Source organism: Talpa occidentalis, unplaced genomic scaffold (assembly GCF_014898055.3).
Source record: "Talpa occidentalis isolate TD23 unplaced genomic scaffold, MPIMG_talOcc4v2.1, whole genome shotgun sequence".
NCBI lineage: Eukaryota > Metazoa > Chordata > Mammalia > Eulipotyphla > Talpidae > Talpa > Talpa occidentalis.
This window is the reverse complement of record NW_026555331.1, coordinates 72,649,270-72,675,283: the sequence shown is the minus strand read 5'-3', so window position 1 is coordinate 72,675,283 and position 26,014 is coordinate 72,649,270. Positions and strand designations below refer to the sequence as shown.

Sequence of the window (26,014 nt, the reverse complement as noted above, 5' to 3'; positions counted from 1 at the left end):
CATGCACAAAAACCAACTCAATAAAATGGATTAAAGAACTAGACATAAGACCTGAAACCATAAAATATATGGAAGGAAACCATAAAATACATAGTAGGAAACCATAAAATATTAGAAAGAAATATAGGGAAACACTACCTGACATACACATCAGTAACATCACCCAAAGCAGTGATAGTGAAGGCAAAGGTAAACAGCTGGGACTACATCAAATTACAGAGCTTCTGTACAGCAAAGGAGACAGTAACCAAAACAAACACCTCAGTGACTGGGAGAAAATTTTTGCACACAACACTAATGATAAAGGAGTGATCACAAAAATCTACAGAGCTCAATAGTCTTAACAAATACAAAGTAAATGATCCAGTCAAAAAATGGGCAGAAGAGCTAAAAAGGAACTTCTCCAAAAAGAAAATGCAAATGGCCAACAGGCATATGAAAAATGTTCAGCATCACTTATAATCAGGGAAATGCAAATCAAAACTACAATGAGATACTATCTCACACCAGTGAGAATGGCACATATTAAAAAAAACCTAGCAACAGCCAATGATGGTGAGGATGTGGAGAAAAAGGAACTCTCGTGCACTGCTGGTGGGAATGCAAACTGGTCTAACCACTATAGAAAGTTGTGTGGAGATTCCTTAACCTGCTAAAGATGGAGCTTCCATATGATCCAGCTATTCCACTCCTAGGTATTTACCTAGAGACACAGAATCATTAATTCAAAAGGGCACCTGCACTCCTATGTTTACAGCAGCACTTTTTACAATAGCTAAGTTATGGAAACAACAAAATGCCCAAAAATAGATGACTGGATCAAGAATATATGGTACATATACACAATGGAATATTACTCAGCAATCAAAAAAGATAAACTCATGCCATTTGTAGCAACATAGATGGAGCTGGAAGGGATCATGCTCAGCGAATAAGCCAGAAAGAGAACGAAAAATACCTGATGGTCTCACTCACAGCAGGAATTTAGAAAACTTAAATAAGGGACCAGGAAAAAGACTAATTATAATAAAGCAAAAATCAAAATCAACAAACTATAGACCAGGTACACACTACGGGGGTGGGGGGTGGATAGGAGAGATTATGGCCAAAACAAGGGTGGTGGGAATTGTATGAGGACTATAACCAAGATGAAAATGCATACATTGTGCAAAAATGAAAAATGATGTAAAAAATATATAAAAGTTAAAATAAAAAAAAATTAATCATGAATACAACATTGAACACTGCTTTATTATAAAAGTTAAGTGTCCATAATAAGATGTATGTATAGTATGTATAGTGTAAGTATAGTATATACACACATACAATCAGTAGTATTAAAAATATAGTCAAAGTATAAAACAGAGCATTCTCTCCCACAGATGTCTCAGTTCTACTCTACTGTGGCAACAATTTGATTCTTACAGGTATTTTCTATGCATGTGCACACATTTCCTTTCCTAACAAAAATAGAAGCAGGCTAGACTACTGTTGCTTGCTTTTCTTAGATGGAGATATAGACAGAATTATCTCATTCCACTTAGCAGCTTTATAATATTGCATTTAATATAATTACTGCTCTATAATTAATTTTTTTAATAACTCTTAAAAAAAAAAAAGATTGATTTATTTATTTATATAAGCACTGGGTACAGTCAGAAGCGTGGGAGGGTGAGAGAACTCACCAGAGTCAGAGTGGAGAGCAGAGAGCAGAGCAGGCAGACTGATGAAGTACACTGCTGAGGGGAGCAGCGGGCGGCAGTAGAGGTCTGTGTGCCATGTGGGACCCTCCTCCGGTGGCCGGGGAGCAGCCAGGGATCGAACCAGCACTGCAGAGGCTGCGGGCAGCTTCACAACCCAGCACTCAACCGCTGCACCACCAGGGAGGTCCCTCTATAATTAATTTTAAGGTTTTTCCCAACTTTTGCAATTACAGATAATGGGCATCCCTATATGTTTACCTCTTTATATTTGGATTCCATAGGAAAAGTTCCTAGAAGAAAAATTACTGTGTGGACATTAACAATTATGAAGAACATTGCTGTATTTCCCTCAAGAAAGATTTTTCAAATTTTCACATGTAAAAGTGTATTTCCCAAATTTTTTCCAGCAATGGAGACAAATCAATTTTTAAATCTACTATCAATCCAAAAAGTGAAAAAGATTTAATTTTGTGTTTCATTATTAGTAAATTGTATTTATTCGCCTTCCCTATTTCACTATATGTGCACTTTTTCCATTTTGTTTATTTTGGAGAGTGTAGATGTGAGTTCTGTCTTTAACACTGGTTAAATACTCTTCTTCAAGTTTTTTGAACTGTGTGTATGGTATTTTTTTCCCTGCCAGTAAGAATCAAAGTATCTTCCCTTACAGTTTTGGTTTTTGTCGCTTTACTCCAAGACATTTTCAAAATTTGCTCATGTTTGCCTCTAATGCTTTTTAAGGTGTTAAACATAAAATCTGATGCACTTGGATTGTTGGTATAAGGAAGGTGGGTGAGCTTCCTAATTCCATGTATAAAATAAGGGCAGAGAGCAAGGCCTATGAGGATAGAAGATGCAGCCACAGAGTCACAGGGAGCACTCATTGATGTTTAGCTTCCTCACCTTAAGTGACTCCTGGGTATCATAAAAACAATGACTTACTCCATTTATTTTCAAACTCAAAATGCTATTTTTATTACATATAAATGAATCATTACTTTGGAAAAAACTAAAATCATAAATTATTTTTCACTTATCTTTAAGAAAAATATTTACATGCTGAATTTGTTTGACTTAATTTAATTTACACTCCTGTTTAAGACATACTTAATAATCCCCACCATCAAATCCACAACAGGGTGACAGGGTATTATAAAACAATGACAGTCTCCTCAGCTTAGAGAATATTATTCAGCAATCAAAAAAGATAAACTCATGCCATTCACAGCAACGTGGATAGAACTAGAAGGAATTATGCTCAGCGAAATAAGCCTGAAGGAAAAAGAAAAATATTGGATGATTTCACTTATAGCAGGAATATAGGGAAACCAAGTAAGACATCAGTGTAAAAAAATAACAGTACAAAACACAACAAAGTAAAAACAGACATTATAAATCAGAGACATGATGCAGGGGAGGAGGAGGGACAGGGATCAGAGGGCAGGAGGGAGGAGCACAGAGGACTAAGGTGATAGTGCATGGGTACACTGGTGAAGGAAACTCTATGGGGACTACACCTGAGGGGGTGGGGGAAAGCAACTTTTTTTTTTAAGATTTATTTATTTATACAAGAACCAGGGTACAGGCCAGAGGCGCGGGGAGGGTGAGAGGATTCACCAGACACAGAACGGGGAACAGAACAGGCACACTGACGAAATACATTGCTGAGGGGAGCAGCGGGCGAGACAGGAGAGATCTGCCACGCCATGTGGGACCATCGCTGGCTGGCTGGGATAGAACCGGCACTGCAGAGGCTGCGAACAGCTTCACAGCGTGGCACTCAACTGCCTGTGCCACCAGGGGAGGCTCAGCAAATATTGTTTAAAAATGAACAATGATGTAAAAAAATTAATTAAAAAATAAAAATTTTTTAAAAAGTACTACAGCACCATTTTTTAGCTCTTATGTTACCAACTCAAAGTATGCCTTATGTTCTAGTTAAATATCTACAGGGGTCACTAAGAAGCCTTTAAAATGGCACTCCAGGGGCCTCCTTGGTGGCGCAGGAGGTTGAGAGCAGCGCTGTGAAGTTGTCTGCAGCCTCTGCAGTGTCCATTCGATCCTCACCGGCCTTGGAGCAACCCACATGGCGCAGCAGACCTCTCCTGTCTCACCCGCTGGTCCCCTCAGCAGTGTATTTCGTCAGTCTGCCTGTTCTGTTCCCCACTTTGTCTCTGATGAATCTTCTCGCCCTCCCGCGCAACTGGCCTGTACCCCAGTTCTTGTATAAATAAAATAAATCTTTAAAAAAAAATGGCACTCCATTTCTAATAGACACAGCCCAAATGACAGGAGGGCAGCAGGTTGACACAGCTCTGTGTGTAATCTAGCCAATGAGGGACACACGAGGTGGGGAGCAGGATGTGTGGGGGTGTGAATCCTTCAGCCTGCACAGTAACTGCTCACTGTATTTAAGGGCTGAGGATTCCATGGTCACAGCATAGCCAGAAGGCACTACAGTCCTGGGGGTGGGAATGCCAACTGAAGAGTGCTCCTTCTTCTGGGCTAAGTAATAAATTGAGCATACAGCACCACAGGCATTACAGACCACAGCATTGTCTTTATTGTACAGCAACTTTGATATAAAAAAACCCTACTATCTTCTGAAAGATACCTCCTCCTCTATTTCTTATGGTCTTTGTTCAGACACAGCATTCTTTTTTATTTTTTTAAAAAAAGATTTATTTATTAAGCTTGACCACTACCTCACACCATACACAAAAATCAAAAAAAAAAAAAAAAAAAAAAAAAAAGATTTATTTATTTATTTATTTATTTATTTATACAAGCACTGGGTACAGTCAGAAGTGCAGGAGGGTGAAACAATTCACCAGAGCCAGAGCGGGGAACAGAACAGGCAGACTGACGAAATACATTGCTGAGGGGAGCAGTGGGCAGGGCAGGAGAGGTCTGCACACTATGTGGGACCCTCACCGGTGGCCGGGGATCGAACCAGCGCTGCAGAGGCTGCAGGCAACTTCGCAGTCCAGCGCTCAACCGCTGTACCACCAGGGGAGGCCCCAGACACAGCATTCTTATTAACACTTACAGAAGAATACGGGTGAAATTGAACACATTTTTATATATTTTTAATTTACATAGGTTTTTGGAATAGCAAAATTCAATGCTGGTTAGGAAGAGCTGTAAAAAACATACTGTATACACTAATATTTGGATATAAATAAGAATATCTCTTTAGGTTCTGTAAAGTTTTCACTAGAGTAAAGATACTAACCTCTTTTGTCATTAGGCTCAGGGTCTCCTCTGGATACTGTTCTATAATCTGCAGCAGCCTGGGAAACTTGAGTCTGGCTTCATTGGAATGGAATTTTAAAGCTTTCAACAATTTCTCTACCACAAGGGCTGGATATAGCTGCAGTTCTAAAGACTCAATAACTACCAAAAATAGAAAGGATGAGATCAAGGATCAATATATCCATTTATACAAATATTACAAATTTAATAAACGATTGTAATTTTTATCATTGGCTTCTACTTTATAGTATGTCATTGTTCTCTTTTTAACAACTACAACAAAAAAACAGACAATTTTGTACTTTATGTAGGTTTCTATTTTAAAGCTAAATTCTTTTAGATTACCCACTCTACATGAAGCACAGTTTGCTTCCTGGACTGAAAACTTAAGGGACAATTACTGGTCACTGAATTTATTCCAGGAACAGAGGCAGGCCACATAAGTCAATAATACCAAAGCCAAAAGCAAAATATGAAAGTAAAGATTAAGAAAATGCAAAGACAGAAGATAGCTTGACGCCATTTATCTGGATGTCAACATTCCTCGTGTTGCCTGGAGATATCACTGTCTCTTAAAAAAAAAGAGACTTCTCCCAGAATGTTTGTCATCTAAAGCCAAACAAACCCCTGAGTGAAGAAATCAAATATTGTACAAAAATGAATGACAATACAAGAAAGTAAAAATAAATAAAATTCAAAAAACATATTTTTAATCATTGCTTAAATAAAAACACAGTACTTCTAAGATTTAAAAAATTAAAACAAAACCAACAAAAGTATGTACAAGATTCTTAAGAATTTATGCTAACTTAACATGACACACTAGATTGCTTTTACTCTGTGATTCACCTGATCCACTGTCTTCTTCCTTGCGGAGTTGCTGATCACAGAAATCAACCAATGTCATATAAGCATCGATCACTCCTGCTGCAGGTCCCTGACCCCAGGTGCAAAACTGGGTCTCCTCCTCAGCTATCCGTACAGCCTCAGAAAGATGATGAAAGGCTCTGTGGTACAGACCAGCGATCACCTGAAACCACAAAAAGCCTGAGTGTGAATTAAGTAGCCTGGGGCTCTATGTTCTACTCAAGAGGATAAAGAAAACGCTTGCAATTCACAGCCATAACATACACAGAAAGCTGTCTAGAAGAAAAGGGGGCGTCTACCCTGGTTATGAAAGAGTAAGCAATTCCAGGAAGCACATAAAAACTGACCAAACAGAAAGACAAGGCAAGAGTCTTGTCTAATACGTCAGTCAGAGCTGGCACCCTCAGTTGGTAGAGGTCATGCAGCACTGACAGAAATTTAAGAAGACACATGCAAGTTGGCATCTTATTCCCAGAGAGCTACACAGAAATTGGTAACAATGTGGAGGAAGAGGGCAATGCTGCAGAGCTTCAGTGAGATGGGATGTGGTAAGATGAAGACAGGTTGGTAACCACTGGAAATACAGTATCATCTACGAAAAGCTAAGCAAATCAGGCACTAAATAAAAAAGCAGAAAAGGCTGATTAGTCCCACAATTTAGTGGGATGACTGAATGGCAACTGATGGTGAAGTCCTACTAACAAAATTCATGGAAGAATTGTCCACATAGAATCAACACAATTTACCATATTTAATACAAAAATATTTGTATTATTCAAATAAATAGGAATCACTTGGAATATGTCAACTTTCCACATAAGAAACTTGTTTTAGTATAACTGTAAAATATATTTTAAAAACATACACCACCCCCCTCATTACTTCTTTGCAGAGTGTCACACATTAAAGATATACAATACAGGAAATGCCCAGAAACATGAAGTAGTAAGGTATATCAGGAAAATATCTCTCTAATGACATCCCAAACAGCTCCTATCAACTAATCATGAAAGGACGAATTACATTACAGAAAGTGGGTATCCAAAAAGACTTCTCTATCACAAAATTACAGAGTCTACAGAGGGAAGAGGCATAAACATAGCAGTAGAAGAGTACGCAGCCACCATGGCAGATGATGCTATCACAGCTGCTACCAGGGGCCATGCCAGAGGGATATAAGCAAAGGAGGATCTGGCTTTTGGGGGCCATGACCCTAGAACCACATCTTTACCCCCTGAAGCTGGTGGTAGGGGTCACACATGAAACCACTATAAATTTTCAATGTGAGGTGTGGAGGGAGGAGGACCACCCATTACCAGGAAGAGCAAAGAAGTCACACTTTATCAGATGAAATAGACTTCAGGATAAAATTGATAATAAGAGAAAGGGATGGACATTATATACTGATTAAGGGATCAAAACATAAGAAGAAGGGCCTCCCTGGTGGCGCAAGGGGTTAAGCACTGCACTATGAAGCAATCTGCAGCCCCTGCAGCACAAATTTGATCCCTAGCCAGGCAGGGAGCGACAAACATGGTGAGGCAGACGTCTCCTGTCTCACCTGCTGCTTCCCTCAGCAGTGTATTTCGGTCAGTCTGCCTGTTCTGTTCCCTACTCTGTCTCTCGTGAATCATCTCATCCCCCCCTCCCCCATACCTCTGGCCTCACCCCAGTTCTTATATGCATAAACAAATAAATCTTTTAAAAAAAAACATAAGAAGAAGATACAACTCTCATCAGGGCATACGTACCAATGAACCAACTATTAACAAACCTAAAAACAGACACTGATAGCAAAACATATAGCAGTAAGGGACATCAATACCCAACTTACATCAATGAACAGATCAATCAGATAGCAAATTAATAAGGAATCAGCAGCCTAATGAAGAATTAGAACACATGGGCTTAACAAACATTATAAGGTACTCCTCCCCCCAAAAACTGAGCACACATTCTTCTAAAGTACATATGCAACATTCTCCAGGGCAGATCACACGTTGAATCACAAAACAAGTGTCAATAAATTCAAGAAAATTTAAATCATATCAAGTATTTTTTCTGACCACAAGTGTATGAAACTAGAAATTAATCAAAACAAGAAAGCATGAAAGGAGAAGAAGCTGCAGAGGAGACTGAGGAAGGAAAGGAAGCAGGATGAAGAGCCAGAAGGAGACCCGGAGGAGGCACATGGAACAGAAAGGCACGTGAAGAAACTGCGCTTGCCTTTTGGTCGTGGACTGGGTGACACAGATGTGGGGATTTTGTCTGCTTAAAACAAAAACAATTAGAGACGAGTTTCATTGTGTGGCTTTCAATGGATTTCTTCCAGAAAGTTTAAATAGAGCTGAACCAAGAAGAGAACCTGCTGCATTGTTTGCAGGGTTCCAGAAACCTCCAAAGAAGGTTAGGAAGCTCGCCTCCATTGGCAGGACTGGACAACCCAGAAAATGAAATAGCCCTGGTACCCTGGAGAAGAGGACGCCCAGGTGGATTCTGGTGAGGCCAACTTTGTTCTTCAAGCCTACATGGACCGGATGTCAAGAATTTGCTCCGATCCTATATAGAGTATTCCAACAAAGCTAGCTAAAATTGCTGTTTGGTTATTCTGCCCTGTGATTTTATGCAAAAATGGGTAATGGTTTAAACGTAGATTTAGTTTGCAAACTTTTGCTATGCTGTTAACAATCTGGGATCAAGGTTGAGAGAACTTGTTTTTTACATAAGTTGAACCAATTTAAAGATTTTTTTCCCCTGTGATTTTGATATATTTGCTGTCTTGTTTTGGCTAATGCCTCCAGATTTTTTTTTTTTTTGGCTTGGATAATGGACTATTTTCCAGTAGTAGAGAACTGTCATACTGGACATTCACGGACAATGCTGCTGCTAACTGTTGCTTCCCTTACATACACTGTAACCCTAAAAAAAGACTGTCTCCGAAGACTACACCCTGAGATCTGTGCCACCATAGATATGGTGGAACAAAAATTAAAAGGGACAATTGTAACAGGGTGGTCCCCAGGAAAGGGGGAGGTTCCAGGTTTCCTGTCCCATCCAAGGAAGGTTGGAGTTGAGCAGGGAGAGAAGCTGTAGAGGAGACTGAGGAAGGAAGGAAGCAGGGTAGAGAGCCAGAAGGAGACTTGGAGGAGGCACATGGAGTCGAGAGACACGTGAAGAAACTGCGATTGCCTTTTGGTCGTGGACTGGGTGACACAGATGTGGGTGAGAGACCCATTCGGAGGTAACAGTGGTGGTTTTTGGCTTGATTTTGATTTTGCTTTTTTCCTTCCATACTTGTCTGGTTGTTTCTAATCCTTTTCTGTGGGTCTCCACTGGAAGGTGCTTTAGACTTGTGCCACACTTTGGGGCCTTGCTCTGGGCCAATCCTGCTTGGGTGGACTTTTACCCACGAGGGGATGGGTAACTTTGGGTGCTTGATTTAGAAACTAGATTCTTTGCCTTTCCAGTATTGTTTCCTAATTGTATTAAAGTTCCTTCCCATTAAAGTCTCAAAAAAAAAAAAAAAAAAAAGAAAGCATGAAAAAACTTAAATATGTGGATACTAAAACACATGCTATGGATGTTAATGATAAAATCAAAGGAGAAGTTAAAAAGTAGCTGGAGATAATGAAAATGAAGATGCAACCTAGCAAAGGAAAAGTGTTACTAAGAAGGAAGTATTCAGCACTACAGGTCCATATCAGGAAACAAGGAAGTGCTCAAATAAAAAAACCTCAAATTATATCTTACAGAACTAGAAGAGAAACAAACAAAACCAAAGGCCAGTAGAAGGAAGGAAATAAAAATTTTAGAACAGAAATAAATGAATTAGAAGTCTAAAAGGCAGTTCAAAAGATCAATGAAACCAAACCTAGTCTATGAAAAAATCAACAAAATAAAAAAATCTCTAGCAAGGCTAATGAAGAAAAATGAGAGAAAACTCTAATAAACAAAATCAGAAATGAAAAAGCACTTACAGAAGATGTCACAGAAATACAGAGGATCATAAGACTACTATGATGAACATCTTTATACAGATAAATTGAACAATCTATTAGAAGTGGACAAATTCTTGGAATCATACAGCTTACAAAATAAAAAACTGAATCAGAAAAAAATAAAAAACTTGAACAGACCAATTAAATTACAAGCAAGTAAATAAAAACATTAACCAAAAGTCTCCCCAAAATATAAAAGTCCAGGACCTGATGGTTTCACAAGTGAATTCAACCGAACCTTCAGAGATGAATATTTATCCTCATTATCTTCCAAAAATAACTGAAGGAAAGCTTCTACAAATATTTTGAGGCTAACATTACTCTGATACCAAAAGCAAACAATTAACCCACTCTAACAATGGACAAAAGAGATAAACAGACACTTCTCTAAACAAAGAGATACAGATGACCAAGATAGAGGCACTTGAAAAAATTGCTCTTAATCACCTATCATCAGGAAAATGTAAATCAAAACCACAGAGACATCACCTTATATCTACAAGAATAGCCCATATCAATAAGACCAGAAACAACAGTTCTGGTGCAGGTAAGGAGAAAAAGGAACCCTAGAATAATGTTGGTGGGTATGTAGACTTGAGCAGCCTCTACAGAAAACAATACAAAGTTTAATTCAAATATTAAAATATATCTACCACATGATCTACTCATAGCCATCTACCCAAAGGAATATAAAAACATTATTTCAAAGGAATGTATGCGATTTAGTGCTCAGCAGCCTTTGGAGCTTATAACAAGCCCAAGCCTGGGCATTACCCGGGGCCTACCTTTTCACCACAGGTCCCAGCCACACGCTAAAAGTACACCACTCACTGCTAAGCCACCAGCGCCTCCTAACAAAGCCCAACTATAGTAGAGCAAATCCAAAGTAAACAACAAGGAAAAAGAAAATACAAATTACCCACCAAGCCTTCAGGGGAACAGTGCACCAGAGAGAGAAAATATAACCCCAGAAACAAACTACAAAGACATGGAAGAACTTCTTTTCCTATAGCATTTGGAATTAAAGAGGGCCATGATTAAGAAAGCTGAAGAATGGAAACAACACAAAGAAAACTCAGAAAAAGAAATGAATAATGTGAGAATCAACAAACAGATTATCAAAACTAAAACTTTAACAATAAAATAATAGAATTACAGGAGGGAGCAAAAAAATGCAGGAGAAAATCATGGAATTAAAATGAATAAAACAGAAGAACAAATCAATGGCCTGGAAAAAAATGAGGTAAGAAGAAAGATGGAAAGGAAAGAGAAAAACAAAGTTAAAAGAATGAATAAACACTTCAAAAACTACATGACACCCAAAGGAAGGAATATAAGAATCACAGGAGTCCCAAAAGGAGAGGAGAAAGGGAAGGGAAGTGAGAATCTGTTTAGGAAAATAATGGAAGAGAACTTCCCAGACTTGGAGAAGAAAACAAACCTAAAAATACAAGAAGCAAAAAGAATAGCTAGTTACCTAGATGACAAGAAAATTATACTAAGACACATAATAGTAAAATGTCCAAGATTCCAAGACAGGAAACAATTTATGAAGCTGATGAGGTGTAAGAAACTGACAACCTGTAAAGGAAAATCAATTAGACTAACAATGTATCTCTCTAAAGAAACACTGAGGGCAAGAAAAGAAAAGAAAGGAATGAGATATTCAAATAAAGTGGAGGGGAAGCTAATCAAGAGTACTCTATCTTACAGGGATCCCCCTTCTTGTATGAAAGAAAGATAATGACCTTCTCAAAAAAAAAAAAAAATGTTAGGGAGTTTACATTCACTAAATACCCCTTTGAAGAAATACCGCAAGAAGCCTTAGGGTCTAAAGTAGAGAAACAAATGAACACAAAGAAGTGAATAAAGAATTAAATAGAAGCCCAAAGCTAGGAACAAAATGACAGTGACAGACACCTCATGTCAATAGTCTAAATGTTAATGGTCTGAAGTCATCAATAAAAGACACAATGTATATAACTGGATTAGGAATCAGAACCTAACTTTTTGCTGCCTTCAGGAAACACATGCAATTACCATGATAAAAATAGGCTGAAAATAAAGGGATAAAAAAATGATCCTGCAAGCAAATGGCACATAAAGGAGGCAGGAATAGCCAAACTTATATCAGACAAAATAGACTTGCAGCTTAAAAAAAGTAAAAAGAGACAAGGATGGGCAGTTTATAATGATCAAGGGAACAATACAACAGGAAGACATAACACTCGTCAGTACATACTCAACAAAAGAAAGTGCACCAAAATATATCAACAATTACTACCAAATCTAAAAACAGACACTGGAGAAAAATATATGGTTGGAGATTTTAATATCCAGTTCTCACCAATGGACAGATCAATGAGTCAGCAAATAAAGACATAATCACTCTAAACAAAGAACTAGACTACATAGGTCTAATAGACATTTACAGAGCACTACAACCAAAAAAAGCTGAATACACATGGGTCATTTTCAGAAATGAAGCACACACTGAGTCACAAGACAAACATTAATAAATTCATGAAGATAGAAATCATACCAAGTATCTTCTCTGACCATAAAGGTACTAAACTACAAATCAACTACAAAAAGAAAACAATACCTTAATATGTGGCGATAGATTAATACACTACTAAACGATCAATGGGTAAATGAGGAAATAAAGAAGATATCAAAAAATACCTTGAGGAAAACGATAATGAGGACACAACCTTCACAATGTGGGGGACACAGCAAAAGCAGTTCTAACAGGGACATATATAGCAATACAGGCACAGATTAAGAAACCAGAAAGAGCCCAGCGAGAATACCAAGCTTCCATGATGAAGAGAAAAATACAGCAAGACACACAATAGTAAAGCTCCCAAGAATCCAAGACCCTTTCCTTAAAAAATAATGAAGCTCACAAGAGGGAAGAAAAAGATAAAGGAAAACCAATCAGGCTGACATCAGATATCTCCCAGAATTCACTATGGGTAAGCAGAGAGTAGAGGGCCATATTCAAAAAACGCCAACCAAGAATACCTCACCCTGTAAAACTTTCTTTCCTCTATGAAGAAAGAATAAGGACCTTCTCAGACAAACAGAAACTCCAGAATTTCATTACAACTAACTAATTAGAGTGTAATTTCATTACACTCTAAAAAAATACTACAAGAAGTCCTAAAGCTAAAACCAACAGAGGAATGAATAAGAAGAATGAAACAAGACAAGGAACAAAATCACAAAAAGACAAAATGGCAAATAAAGATGCCAATGTATCGATATTAACTCTAAATATAAATGGACTAAACTCAGCAATAAAAAGACACAGAGTAGTAACCTGGATAAGAAATAGAACCCAACCTTTCACTAGCTTCAGGAAACACATTTAACTACAAAAGCTAAAAATAGAATGAAAGTAAAAGGATAGAAAACAATCCTACAGGCAAATGGACCAAAAAAGAAGACAGGAACAGCTATACTTATATCAGATAAAATAGACTTCAAACTAAAAAAGGAAAAATGAGACTTAGACGGTCACTACATTATGATTAAGGGGACAATACATCAAGAAGACATAACACTCATCAACATATACTTACCAAATGAAGGATAACCAAAATATATCAGGCAATTATTATCATCTCTGAAAACAGACTTTACAGCAAATACGCATATAGTGGGAGACTTAAACACTCCACTCTCGACAATGGATAGATCAACGAAACAAAAAATAACCAAGGACACTAAAGCTCTAAATAAGGACTTATTTAGACTCATGGGCTTAACAAACATCTATAGAACACTATACCCAAAAAAATAAGAATACATATTTTTCTCATGTGTACACGAATCATTCTCCAGGATTGATCACATACTAGGACTCAAGACAAATGTCAACAGATACACTAAAATTGAAATCATACTAACTATCTTCTCTGACCATGAAGACACCAAACTAGAAGTAAGCAATGAAAAGAACACAAGGAACCCTCCTACCTCATGGAGATTGATCCACACTACTGGAAAACCACTGAAACAATGAGATCAAAGAAGAAATTAAAAATACCTGGAGATGAATGATAATGAGGACAACAAATCTTTGACAAAGGAGCAAAGAATATGCAATGGGACAAAGGAAGTTTATTTAATAAATGGTGCTGGGGAAACTGGACTGTTACATGCAAAAGAATAAAACTAGACTACTACCTTACACCATGCACAAAACCCAACTCAAAATGGATTGAAGAACCAGACATAAGACCTGAAACTATAAAATATATAGAAGAAAAAATAGGTGAAACACTCCCTGACATACCCCTCAATAACATCTTTAAAGACACATCACCCAAAGCAAAGAAAGTGAAGGAAAGGATTAACAGCTGGGACAACATCAAATTAAAGAGCTTCTGTACAGCAAATGAGACATTAATCAAAACAAAGAGAAACCCTACTGATTGGAAGAAAATTTTTGCAGGCAATACTAATGATAAGGGATTGATCACAAAAATCTGTAAAGAGGGTCTCCCTGGTGGCGCAGCAGTTGAGCGCTTGGTTGCGAAGCTGCCCGTAGCCTCTGCAGAGCCGGTTCGATCCCCGGCTGCTCCCCGGCCACTGAAGGAGGGTCCCACGTGGCGCGCAGACCTCTCCTGCCACCCGCTGCTCCCGTCAGCAGTGTACTTTGGTCCTTCTGCCTGCTCTGCTCCCCGCTCTGGCTCGGTGAATTCTTTCACCCTCCCACACTACTGACTGTACCCAGTGCTTGCATAAATAAATAATCTTTTAAAAAAAAAATCTGCAAAGATCTGATGAGACTCAACAAAAACAAAGTAAACAATCCAGTCAAAAATGGGCAGAAGAGTTCAAAAGACACTTCTCCAAAGAGGAAATGCAAATGGCCAAAAGGCATATGAAAAAATGTTTAACATCATGTGTGATCAAGGAAATGCAAATCAAAACCACAATGGGATACCCTCTTACACCAGTGAGAATGGCACATATTAAAAAAACTCGCAACAACAAATGTTGGTGAGGATGTGGACAAGGAACTCTACTACACTGCTGGTGGGAGTGTTAACTGGTCCAACCACTATGGAAAGCTCTGTGGAAATTCCTCAATCTGCTAAAAATGGAGTTTCCATATGATTCCAGCAATTCCACTCCTAGGTATCTACCCAAAGGACACAAAAACATTAATTCAAAAGGACACCTGCATCCCTATGTTTATTGCAGCACTATTTACAATCGCTAAGCTATGGAAACAACCCAAATGCCCCAAAATAGATGACTGGATCAAGAAGATGTGGTATATATACACAATGGAATATTACTCAGCAATCAAAAGATAAACTCATGCCATTTGCAGTAACATGGATGGAGCTGGAAGGGATCATACTCAGTTAAATAAGCCATAAAGAAAAAGAAAATTACCGATGGTTTCACTTACTGGAGGACTGTAAAAGTATCCAAATAAGGGATCAATGGGGGAAAAATAAGTTAGTATACTAAAGTGAAAATCAAAATCAACAGGCAACTATAAATGATAATGAGGACAACAAATCTTTCTACAGAGGAGGGGAGAAGGGAGTAGGATCAAAACAGGGGTGGTAAGAGCACAAGGGACTATGGTGATGGTACACGGGTGAATTGTTTGTGGGAATTTCATGGGGACTATAACCGAGATGAGAATGAAGAATGAAGTAAAAAACATAAAAAATATTTTAAAATTGCAAAAACAATAATTTCAAGGGATATATGCACTCTAAATTCACTGCAGTACTATTTACAATAGCTAAGCTATGGAGACATTAGTGCCCAATGACAAATGAGTAGATTAAGAAGATGCAGTATACCCCCAATGGATTACTCCTCAGGTATAAATCCACTGGAAACAACAGGATGGAATTGGAGGCCAAATAAATCAGAAGGAAAAGGATAAATACCAGATTTCACTTCTATGTGGAATACAGAAAAACAAAACAAAGAGTCAAACAAAACTAAACCTAAAACAAATCCTAGGAATATGACTAAATAACTGAGAGTACCAGAGATGGTGGGCGAAAATGGAGTTTAAAGCTGAAGAAAGCCAAATAGACTACAGTAGATGACTATGGGTGCCTTAGTGAAGGGTATGGTAACATGTCTCAAAAGATGTGATCCTATACCTCTGTAACATACCAATGTTACCTCAAAAAGAAAAAAATAAAAACATACTTTTTGTTACCTTTTCTGCATTCTCTGAACTGGACCCAGAAAGTTCCAATATTCTTTTAGCCTTATTTTCCTCGATTTCAGCAAGGCAGGCTGGCTCACTGCTAAGAGCATCCCCTATTATCTTGTAAGTTTTACCCAGGAGAATATTTTGGTCAAGAAATGCTCTAGTATTTTTGCTAAAGTAGCCTGATGTGTTCTCACCTGATGGATTTAAAATACAAACACACAAATTTTTCAGATGTAAATGAATACCATGAATAAAAAGCATTCAAAATGCACAAGTTTTCTGAGATATTAATTAAAAATACATCTTGAAGGTATGAGAAATTGCTTTCAAACATTGGTTAGGAAATTTCTTGCACTTTCATGAAAAACAAAAGTTCTATTTCAGCAGTGATTATATCAATGTCCACAGAGGTAAAGCAATTAAAACATTCAATAAATTTTTTGTCAAGCAACATTACTCTGTATTGTCAAAGTACCTAATTATGTATGTTACAAAGGATAGAAAATGGCTCTTCTTAATGCATTTGTGTTTATACATTAATAACCCAAAAAAGATTTTAAATATTGTGATGTATAGCTGATAAAGCAACAGCAACTGTTAGATTTAAAGGTCTAGTTCTGCTCTTAGCATGGGTTCTGGATCAGGAGTTTGTCTAGTCTGGTCAAGTTGGCAGCATGCAGAGCTACAAAGAGGGGGTACAAAAGAGAAATGGTAGTCATCTAGCACGCTGCCCTGCTCATCCATGGATCAGAATTCTATGCCAGATTTCTCTGACACATGAGCATAACAATTGCCCCTGCTTATTGCACAAAGCTGTTACACACTGCAACTATAATATAATGACTAAAACTAGAGATTATTGAGTTGTGTTATCTTAATATCAGCAAATTCTCCTCTCCCGAAACCGCCCCCTCAAAAAAAAAAAAAATACTAAAGGAATCATAAGTATGATTTTCTAATCCTGGGGTCAAAATGGAAAGTCTGCTTCCCCTATTTGTACTTTACGAAGACTGAGACTCTGGTATAATGTAGTGTCCTACTGAAAATGGAGATTCAGAATTTTGCCAACATGTTCAATAATCATGTTACGACGTCCTCTTGAACTTATGGTAACAGAGCAGACTTGGCAAGAAACCAAATCTCCAGAGAAAGTTTTTCTCCCCTTAGTCATAAAGGCTCTCTGCTCAGAACAAGAACTGAGGAAGAAAAATGCTTCACATGTTGAACTTTTTACAATTTCATTCTTACATATAAAAGTAAAATTTTCAAAATAACTGAATTCTTAGACCCATAATTTGGGCAAATTAAAGGGAAATTTTTAATTTCAATTTTATTTTATAGATAAAGAAGTGAAAGCACCAAATGTCATATTCTTTAGCATTATCAGGATACAAAGTACCTTGGCTTCAAATATTTAATAAAATTATTACAAAGGTTCAATTCCCAAATGTCAGCAACAGAAATAACAATTTTAAAGGCACACAGACATAATGTAAAATAGTACTCAAACTGCTATGGACAAGATTAGTCAAATACCTAACAAGGAGACTGTCTTCAGCACAGTGAGAACTTGCTCAGGACAGCTCTGGCTCCAGCTCCGGCTGTGACTGAGCCTACAATAGCTCTGTGTCCATTTCACTTGCCAGTCATCTCTTGTTTTCGACTCTTTATGCAGCTCCTTTAATATTTTCATGGCAAGCGAGAAATTGTTCTATGCAACAGAAAAAGAAACGAGTATGATGACATACAGGTGATAACTTAGAAATAAAAGTGTTTTACAAGAGTTTTTTTTAATTTTAAGCTTTACTGGCCTGTTTCCCTTTTTTTTTTTTTTTTTTTTTTTTGCATAACATCATTCACCTTAGAGCAGCTAATCCAACTCCTCAGCTTAAATTACATGAATGTATTTTATATGCCACGGGGACACATTTCACATTTTAAAGTGTACAATACATTATCTTTTAGTGTATTCACAAAGTTAGAACACAATCAACATTCTCTAATTCCAGGACATTTTCATCTACCCAGAAAGAAACTCTTGGGCTATGATGTATGCTCCCCATTTTATAATCACTGTTGCTATGCATTTCCTATTCTGAGTATTTCATATCAATGGAAAATGAAAATATGTAAGGATTTTGTATCTGGCTTCTTCAAATAGCATAGTATTTTCCAGGTTCATCCAGTTACAGCATGTATATCAGTACTTATTCCTATTTATGACTGAATAAGAATCTATTGCATGGATAGATCACATTTTATCTATTCATTCATCTATTGATAGGCTGTTTCTAGTTTTGGGGTATTTTGAATAATGTTGCTGTGAACATCTAAGTACAAATTTCTGTGAGTATACATGCTTTTGGTATCTCTTAGGTGTCTATATAAGAGTCCAACTGCTAGATCAAATTGGTAAACCTGTGTTTAGCTTTTTGAGGAACTGTCAGTGTTTTCCAGAGCAGGTACACCATTGTACATTCACAGTAGCAATGAGTTAAGAATTCCAATTTCTCCACATCCTCACCAACACTTATTTCATCTTTGATTATAGCCATTATAGCTGGTATAAGTGCTATCCTACTGGGTTTTTCATTTACATTTTTCGAGTAACCAATGATGTTGAACTTCTTTTCATGTGCATGTTGGCCATCTGTGTAGCTTCTTTGAAGAAATGTCTATTCACGTCCTTCACTCATTTTTCAGTTGAGTGGTTTGACTTTCTGCTGTTCAGCTGTTATAGCTCTTTATGTATCCTGGGTAAGTAGACTCTTTCCAGGTATATGATTTCCAAATATTTTCTCTGTCTCTTTACTTTTCTTGACTCCATCATTTGAGGCACAGAAGTTTTTAGTTTTAATATACAATTCTATTTTTATTTGGTTGCTTGTTATGTCAGTTTTTTAAATCTAAACCTCTAATTCTCTCCTAAGCATCAAGGGACATTTTTTTTCATAAGACCTTTTACTTCCTAATCACCAGTCTAATAATCCAAATCATCCTTAACTGCACACTCTCTACTATTTCTAATATCTCAGGTTTTCTTACATTTACTTATACAATGTCCTTCACATTGTTTTCCTCCCTACCACGACTTCCCTAATTCAAGACTTTCCCCTCAACAGTCAGATCTTCTATATAGCTTCCAAATTAGCTATAAAGTTTGAAAAACCTTCAATGACTTCTGAAGTCATAGTAGAGGAATAGTATAGAATCACCATTCCTTAGTTCAGCACTCAAATGCTCCATGATCCACCTCAATACAGTCTCAATGAGACCATCCCACACTCTGCTCAAAACAAGCTCTGCAATTTCCATTTTCTCACCTTCATGACTGTTTGAATATATCATACATTGAGAATACCATTCTCCAAGTCAAATTCTACCATTCCCATAAAATCCAATCCAAATGTCTTTTTCTCCATGAAGTTTTCCTATTACAATCAAAATTTCTCTTCTTGGGTCTCCCCGGTGGCACAGTGGTTGAGCGCTGGACTGTGAAGTTGCCCACAGCCTCTGCAGCGCCTGTTCGATCCCCGGCCACCATCGAGGGTCCCAAATGGCACGCAGACCCCTCCAGTGCTCAGACCCCTCAAAATGAGAAATTAGGTTGCTTGTTTGGGTTCGTTCTTGTTTATTTACTGGGCTGTTTTGTTTTATACTTCTGCTTTTTGCTGTGTTCCATACATTCTGGAAGGTAATGCACTCATTATCATTTGTCTTGTTTTTTTTTTTTAATTTTTCTTTGATTTACTCATTAATCCAGATGTCTTTCAGTAGTTGTTCTGTCTCCATGGATTACAGTATTTCCTGCTTTCCTTTGGAAATGATTTCTAGTTTGATACCTTTAGAATCAGAGAAGATATCTGGTATATTTCAATCTTCATGTAATTGTTGGTATTTGTCTTATGACCCAATATATGGTTTTTGTAAGGTACACTGCCCTATAAATGTGTGTTAAGTCCATGTGGTCTGGATCTTTGTTTAGGGCTATTGTGTCCTTATTTATTTTCTGCCTTGTTGATCTGCCAATTGGTGAGAGTGGGCAGTCTTCTATACCACATGTATTTTCTCCAGTGTCTGTTTTCAGAAACAACAGTAATCTGTAATGTATTTTGGTGCTCCTTCACTTGATTAGTATATGTTGATAAGCATTATGTCTTTCTGGTATATTGTCCCCTTGATTATTACATAATGTCCATTCATGTATCTTGTAGCTGGAAGTCTATTTTGTCTGATATAAGAATGGCTGTTCCTGCCTTCCTTTGGCTGACATTTACTTGTGCATTTCCTTCAGGCAGCAGAAGGTTGGATTCTGTTTCCTAATCCACGAATACATTGTCTTTTTTTTTTTGCAGAGTTCATTCCATTGAAATTTTGAGTTGCTGTTGATATGTGGAAGGCTGTTAACACCATTCTGTTCATAGTTTTGAGTTTTTATTTAATTTCTTGTTCAGTTCATTATGTCCATTCCTCTTTGATCTAAATATGAAACTTGTTTTAGTATTGTTTGTACAGCAATTTTAGTGATTGCAAATTCCCCAAGATTATGTACCTTGCTGTAGACATATTTAGGTAGTTTGGTGTTCTTTTAGGTTCCTATATTTGTATGTTCATTTTCTTCTTCAAGTTTATTTCCTTAAATAGATCTTCAGTTCCCTTCCATCTCTTTTCTTCTTCTGGGATTCCTATGATTCTTATATTTTCTTTCCACGTGGTGTCAGATAATTATTGAAGTGTTTTGTCATTCTTTTTCCTTTGTATTTCTCTTTGTCCATCTTGGTTCTTTTCCCATCTGTATCTGAGAGATCACTGATTCATTCTTTCATTTGGTCTAATTTACTTCCATGGTTTTCTCCAGAATTTTTTACCTCATCCATTGATCTTATTATTTACATCTTGCAATTCCATTATTTTCTTTATTGAAGTTTCAATCTTGATTTTCTGTTTACTAATTCTTTCTCATAACATTCCTTTCCTTTTCTGATTTTTCATGTATATCTCTAATCTGTTTTTTTGAGTTTTCTTTGTATTATTTTAATTCTTTGATTTTCTTAATTATGGCAATTTTGAATTCTTTATCTGACAGGAAGAAAATCTTTTCCATGTGTATGTTGTTGGCTTCTGGAGATTGGTTTTCTTTCTGTGGTGTATTGTTCCCCCAAGGACTTCCTTGACCATTTGCATTTTTCTTTCTCCACACTGTTTACTTTAGGGTTTGCTACGCTCTAGTTGGGCTTCTGTTGGTCATAGGTCTTCCTCTCCCACTATTCTGGAATTCTAACAGGTTATGTACAGTAGTTGCCCCAGAGCAGATACCAACATGGGGTGTGATCGCAGGGCATCTATGGTGAATGGGCCCAGAGGCAGGCCTTGGTGGGTTTTCCCATTGTCGGTGTGGCTGGGATGGCTGGGCCAGTCTCTCTGCTTTTTATAACAATCAAGATAAGATCAATAAAAGAATAAATTCCTATTTTCAAATGACTTAACATAAAAATAAGCTTTGTATAAAATTTTAAGCAAAGCATATTTATTTAAAGAAGGGTTTTACTGTCAAATGATAGATATCCACAAACTAAATTTAAATATAATTTGTAACTAACACGTAAGTCTTCATTTTGTTAAACAAGACTACACAAGTTTGGTTCATTATCTTCTAAATTAATATAACATAATTAACTCGCAGGGATTAAAAATGTAATAAATTTATGAGGTTTTCTTGCTAATTAAGTGCTTCTTCAAATTTAATTTCTTATAAAAAAGGAAAGATACTTACTCAATTATCTTTAAGGTTCAGAATTTAAGGAAAAATAAAGTTAAAAAGGGTAAATTAGAAAGAGGAACACAAATCAGTAACTACCTGTTTTCTTGCACTTTCTATCATCTTCATTTTCATAGAAAATTTGCAGCTCTTAATTAGAAAATGCATGCTTTCTCCCTGCTCCTGCACTTCCATGTTTTCACTGAAAACTTCATCTCCATCTACATTCATACTGTTATCATCTGGAAGAAAAGTAAGTTTCTCTTCTATTTTGCTGAGAAAGAAACATCTATAGAAAACAAGGAAATACGAAAATTAAAACCAGAGAGCCACAAAAAAATCTTTGACATATAGGAAGCTACTAAATAGCATTTACAGACAGAAATTCTATAGTTGTTAAATGTTCTGTCATTGGATTATAAATTTACATTCTAGGCATTGGATTTAATATGCATTTTAATTGACCAACTCACCAATAATACTTCAAAGGAATTTTCCAGATATCATTTATTGCCTTCACTGCCACAAAATAATTAAAGCCACAATTTTCTCTCTTAATGAATGGTTAACACACCCTGAGTTGACTCAAAGGCCATTTTTTCTCCTAATATTCCCATTTTAGGATTCTATTTCCAAATGTAAAAAATGTAAAACAGCCAACATATTAAAATCACTGAGAATATTAAAAGGTAAGGATAAACTGCCATGACATTCTTTTTGTTTGTATCATAATGTTCCAGTATTTGGTGTTCCTTGTCAGTAACACTGACAAAGGATTTTACATACAAAATTCACCCCAGTCAACAATCAAGTGACTTTCTATTAAACCAGGAGCTAATTTCATTTTACATAGAAAGACTGTGGCCAGATAAAGTAACAAGTCCCATACATCTCTTTTATTTTTAGTTATTCCCCAAATTCAAGCCTTTCTAGTTATCTACTAGCTTCTTTGTTCCTTCCCCCTATGAAAGTATCCCCTCTCTCCCTAGAGCTGCTATTGCTTTTTTATGCTCCCTCTTTAATTTATGAGAACAAGTAAAAGTCACAAAAAATAGGTACTTAATTATCATTTCAAGAAATAATAAAAGAATGAAACAAAAATGTTATACATTACTAGTAAGTATAAATTAGCATGTACTCACAGAAAGGGGAAGAGGACAAATAGAGGAGATAAATTAACTTATCACAAAATGAGATGGACTTTTTCCTACGTTTCGAAAAATGCATTCAGTTGCAGGCAATAGAGGACATAAAGAACTTCCAGAGAAATAAACTAAACAAAGGTAGAGAAATGCTAGAGTACAGGGCATATTTTTGTCCTTGGTGAGCCAAGAAAAGCACCTTTCCAAAAATAACAGAGCTCTGGTTCTGGCACAGCATTGTGAGGCCCTGCATATCATCATCCTGCTGTTAACAACTAGAATCTCTGGATAAAATGCAAAATACAGCCACCTAAAAAGTGAAAGGAAAAAACACCAGAGAGGTAAAACTGCAAAATGTACTGTGTTTGGGATGAGTTTCCTGTTATTTTTCTTTCTTGTTCCAGTTTTGCCATGACGCCAGCTGCAGATGAAGAGAGTTGTGGCAGCCTGTGACTATAATTCCAATAGAAAACCTGGTATATTATGTCCAGATAAACCTGGGAAGGAACCTAGGTAGATGAAAGATTGAGGGAGAATTCTTGAGAAAGCCAGAGAAGGGATATTCTAATCCTACAGCTGTAGCTACACAGGGCTCAGCCTACCTCCCTGAGGTCTACATACAGAGAACTGACACCAAACAATGAAGGAAAGACTTGAAAAATGAACTGCAGTTCGACCCAATGAAGGCAACACAGACTACTATTCAAATCTTACAGGGCTAATAATTTGCTAAATAAAATAATTTACATTCTCCAGAGAATTATAAAATAATTTATAGTTTATACAAGATAATGTTCAACATCTCAAAAATAACTGATACACAAAGAATCAGGAAAATATATCTCCATTCTCACTGGAGAAGATGATCATAGATGTCAACTCTAAGGTCACCCATGTATTGGAATGATTACAAAAGTACCAATATTCTTTTATTTTATATATTTTTACATCATTTTTCATTTTTGCATAATGTATGCATTTTCATATTGGTTATTGTCCCCACACAATTCCCACCACCCTTGTTTTGACTGTAATCCCTCCTACACTGTCCCCCCCCAACCCCCGTAGTGTGTCTCGTTTATAGTTGCTTGTTGATTTTGATTTTTACTTTATTATAATTAGTCTTTTTCCTGATCCCTTATTTAGGTTTTCTAAATTCCTGCTGTGAGTGAGACCATCTGGTATTTTTTCTTTTTCTTTCTGGTTTATTTCGCTGAGCATGATCCCTTTCAGCTCCATCCATGTTGCTGCAAATTGCATGAGTTTATTGATTGTTGAGTAATATTCCATGGTGTATATGTACCACATCTTCTTGATCCAGTCATCTATTTTTGGGCATTTGGGTTGTTTCCAAAGCTTAGCTATTGTAAATAGTGCTTCTGTAAACATAGGGGTGCAGGTGCCCTTTTGAATTAATGACTCTGTGTCCTCTAGGTAAATACCTAGGAGTGGAATTGCTGGAAGCTCCATATGGAAGCTCCATCTTTAGCAGGTTGAATCTCCAGACAGCTCTCCAGATTGTGGTTGGACCAGTTTGCACTCCCACCAGCAGTGCAGGAGAGTTCCTTTTTCGCCACATCCTCACCAATATTTGTTGTTGCTAGTTTTTTTAATATGTGCCATTCTCACCGGTGTAAGATGGTATCTCATTGTAGTTTTGATTTGTATTTCCCTGATTACAAGTGATGAACATTTTTTCATATGCCTGTTGGCCATTTGCATTTCCTCTTTGGAAAAGTTTCTTTTTAGCTAAAAGCACCAAAATTCTAACTATTCTCCAAGAGACAAAAAAAATAAGATACACAAGAAATAAATGAAATATATGTGTTTTAATAAAGAAACAGTATGAAAAGCAGCAACTAGAATAAAGAGGAAAAAAGAGAAAAAAATGAACAAAGCTTTGGGAAACCAAGAGAGTGTCAAAGTTGAAATAAATAAGTAATTGAAACCCAAGAAAGACAAAAAGAAAAATTAGAGAAAAAATTTTCAGGAAAAAAATGACATAAATACACAATTCAAGAAGATCAGTAAACCTCACAAGTGAAAAATTCAAAGAAAATGACACCTAGCTACATGATAAACAAAATTCTCATAACCACAAAGGAAAAAATCTTGAAATAAGACCAGAAAAATTATTTATACAGGGGAAAAACAATTTTACTAACAACTGCATCTTTCTTTTCACAAACTTAGATGACAAATTATAGCGCTGATGGTGAAGGGGGAATCTACCCAGAATTCTACATCTAGAGCAAATATGCATCAGGAATGAAATGAAATAACCCACGAGACCCATTAATCCTGACTTCACCCAGACTAGTTAGGCAACTAGAACCCTGACAGGGAAGGAGTCCAGCAGAAGCCTCAGTTATAGCAGTGGAAGCCCAAAGCAAATAATGGAGAGAAAAGAGCAGAACAAAAGGCCAAACAAGACCTCAGGGGAGCAATGAAAACAAAAAGAGTGAAAAAACATCCAGAAACCAACTTTAAAGACATGAAAGATATAGTCTTCCTATCAGAGTTTCAAACCCTGATAAATTCAAAGAAATGGAAGATAACAAGAAAACTCAGAAAAACAAATGAAAGAAATAAAATCAATGAACAGAAGATAGAAAATAAAGCTCTCAATAAGATAACAATTGAAATTCAAGATATAAAAAGAGAAAAACAGGTGATGAATAATTCCTGAGAAAGTTAGGTAAATTAGATCAAATGGAAGAACGATTCAGTGTAACTGAGATGCAAATGAGCAAAAAACATGAGTGGAATATGAAACAAAGTAAAAAAAAAAATGCAGATGCTGCAGAATTTCAGAGAATAATTTGAGACTACTATGAAGATACATATTTTAATAAATTCGACAACTTAGAAGACATGGACAAGATCTTAGATTTTTACAACCATCCAAAACTGAATGGGAAAGAAATTAGAAAACCTGAACAAACCAATCACAAGCAGAGCAATTGAAACAGTTATCAAAACTCTTCCAAAATACTGAAGTCCAGGACCAGATGACATCACAAGTCAGTTCTACAAATCTTCAAAATGAACCAATACCCATCCTGCTCAAACTCTTCTAAAAAACT

At 36.7% G+C, this 26,014-nt stretch overlaps 1 protein-coding gene across 1 annotated transcript in view; it reads right to left on the bottom strand.

Annotated features, from left to right (window-relative positions):
- PRKDC (protein kinase, DNA-activated, catalytic subunit) overlaps positions 1-26,014 on the bottom strand; it is a 250,915-nt gene that overhangs the window by 26,042 nt on the left and 198,859 nt on the right. The window contains exons 69-73 of the mRNA XM_037506810.2: positions 21,886-22,075; positions 17,565-17,739; positions 16,032-16,222; positions 5,808-5,988; positions 4,939-5,099 (exon numbers count right to left, since the gene is read on the bottom strand). Coding sequence (XP_037362707.1) covers positions 4,939-5,099; positions 5,808-5,988; positions 16,032-16,222; positions 17,565-17,739; positions 21,886-22,075 — 898 coding nt within the window. The remainder of the gene's footprint in view (positions 1-4,938; positions 5,100-5,807; positions 5,989-16,031; positions 16,223-17,564; positions 17,740-21,885; positions 22,076-26,014) is intronic.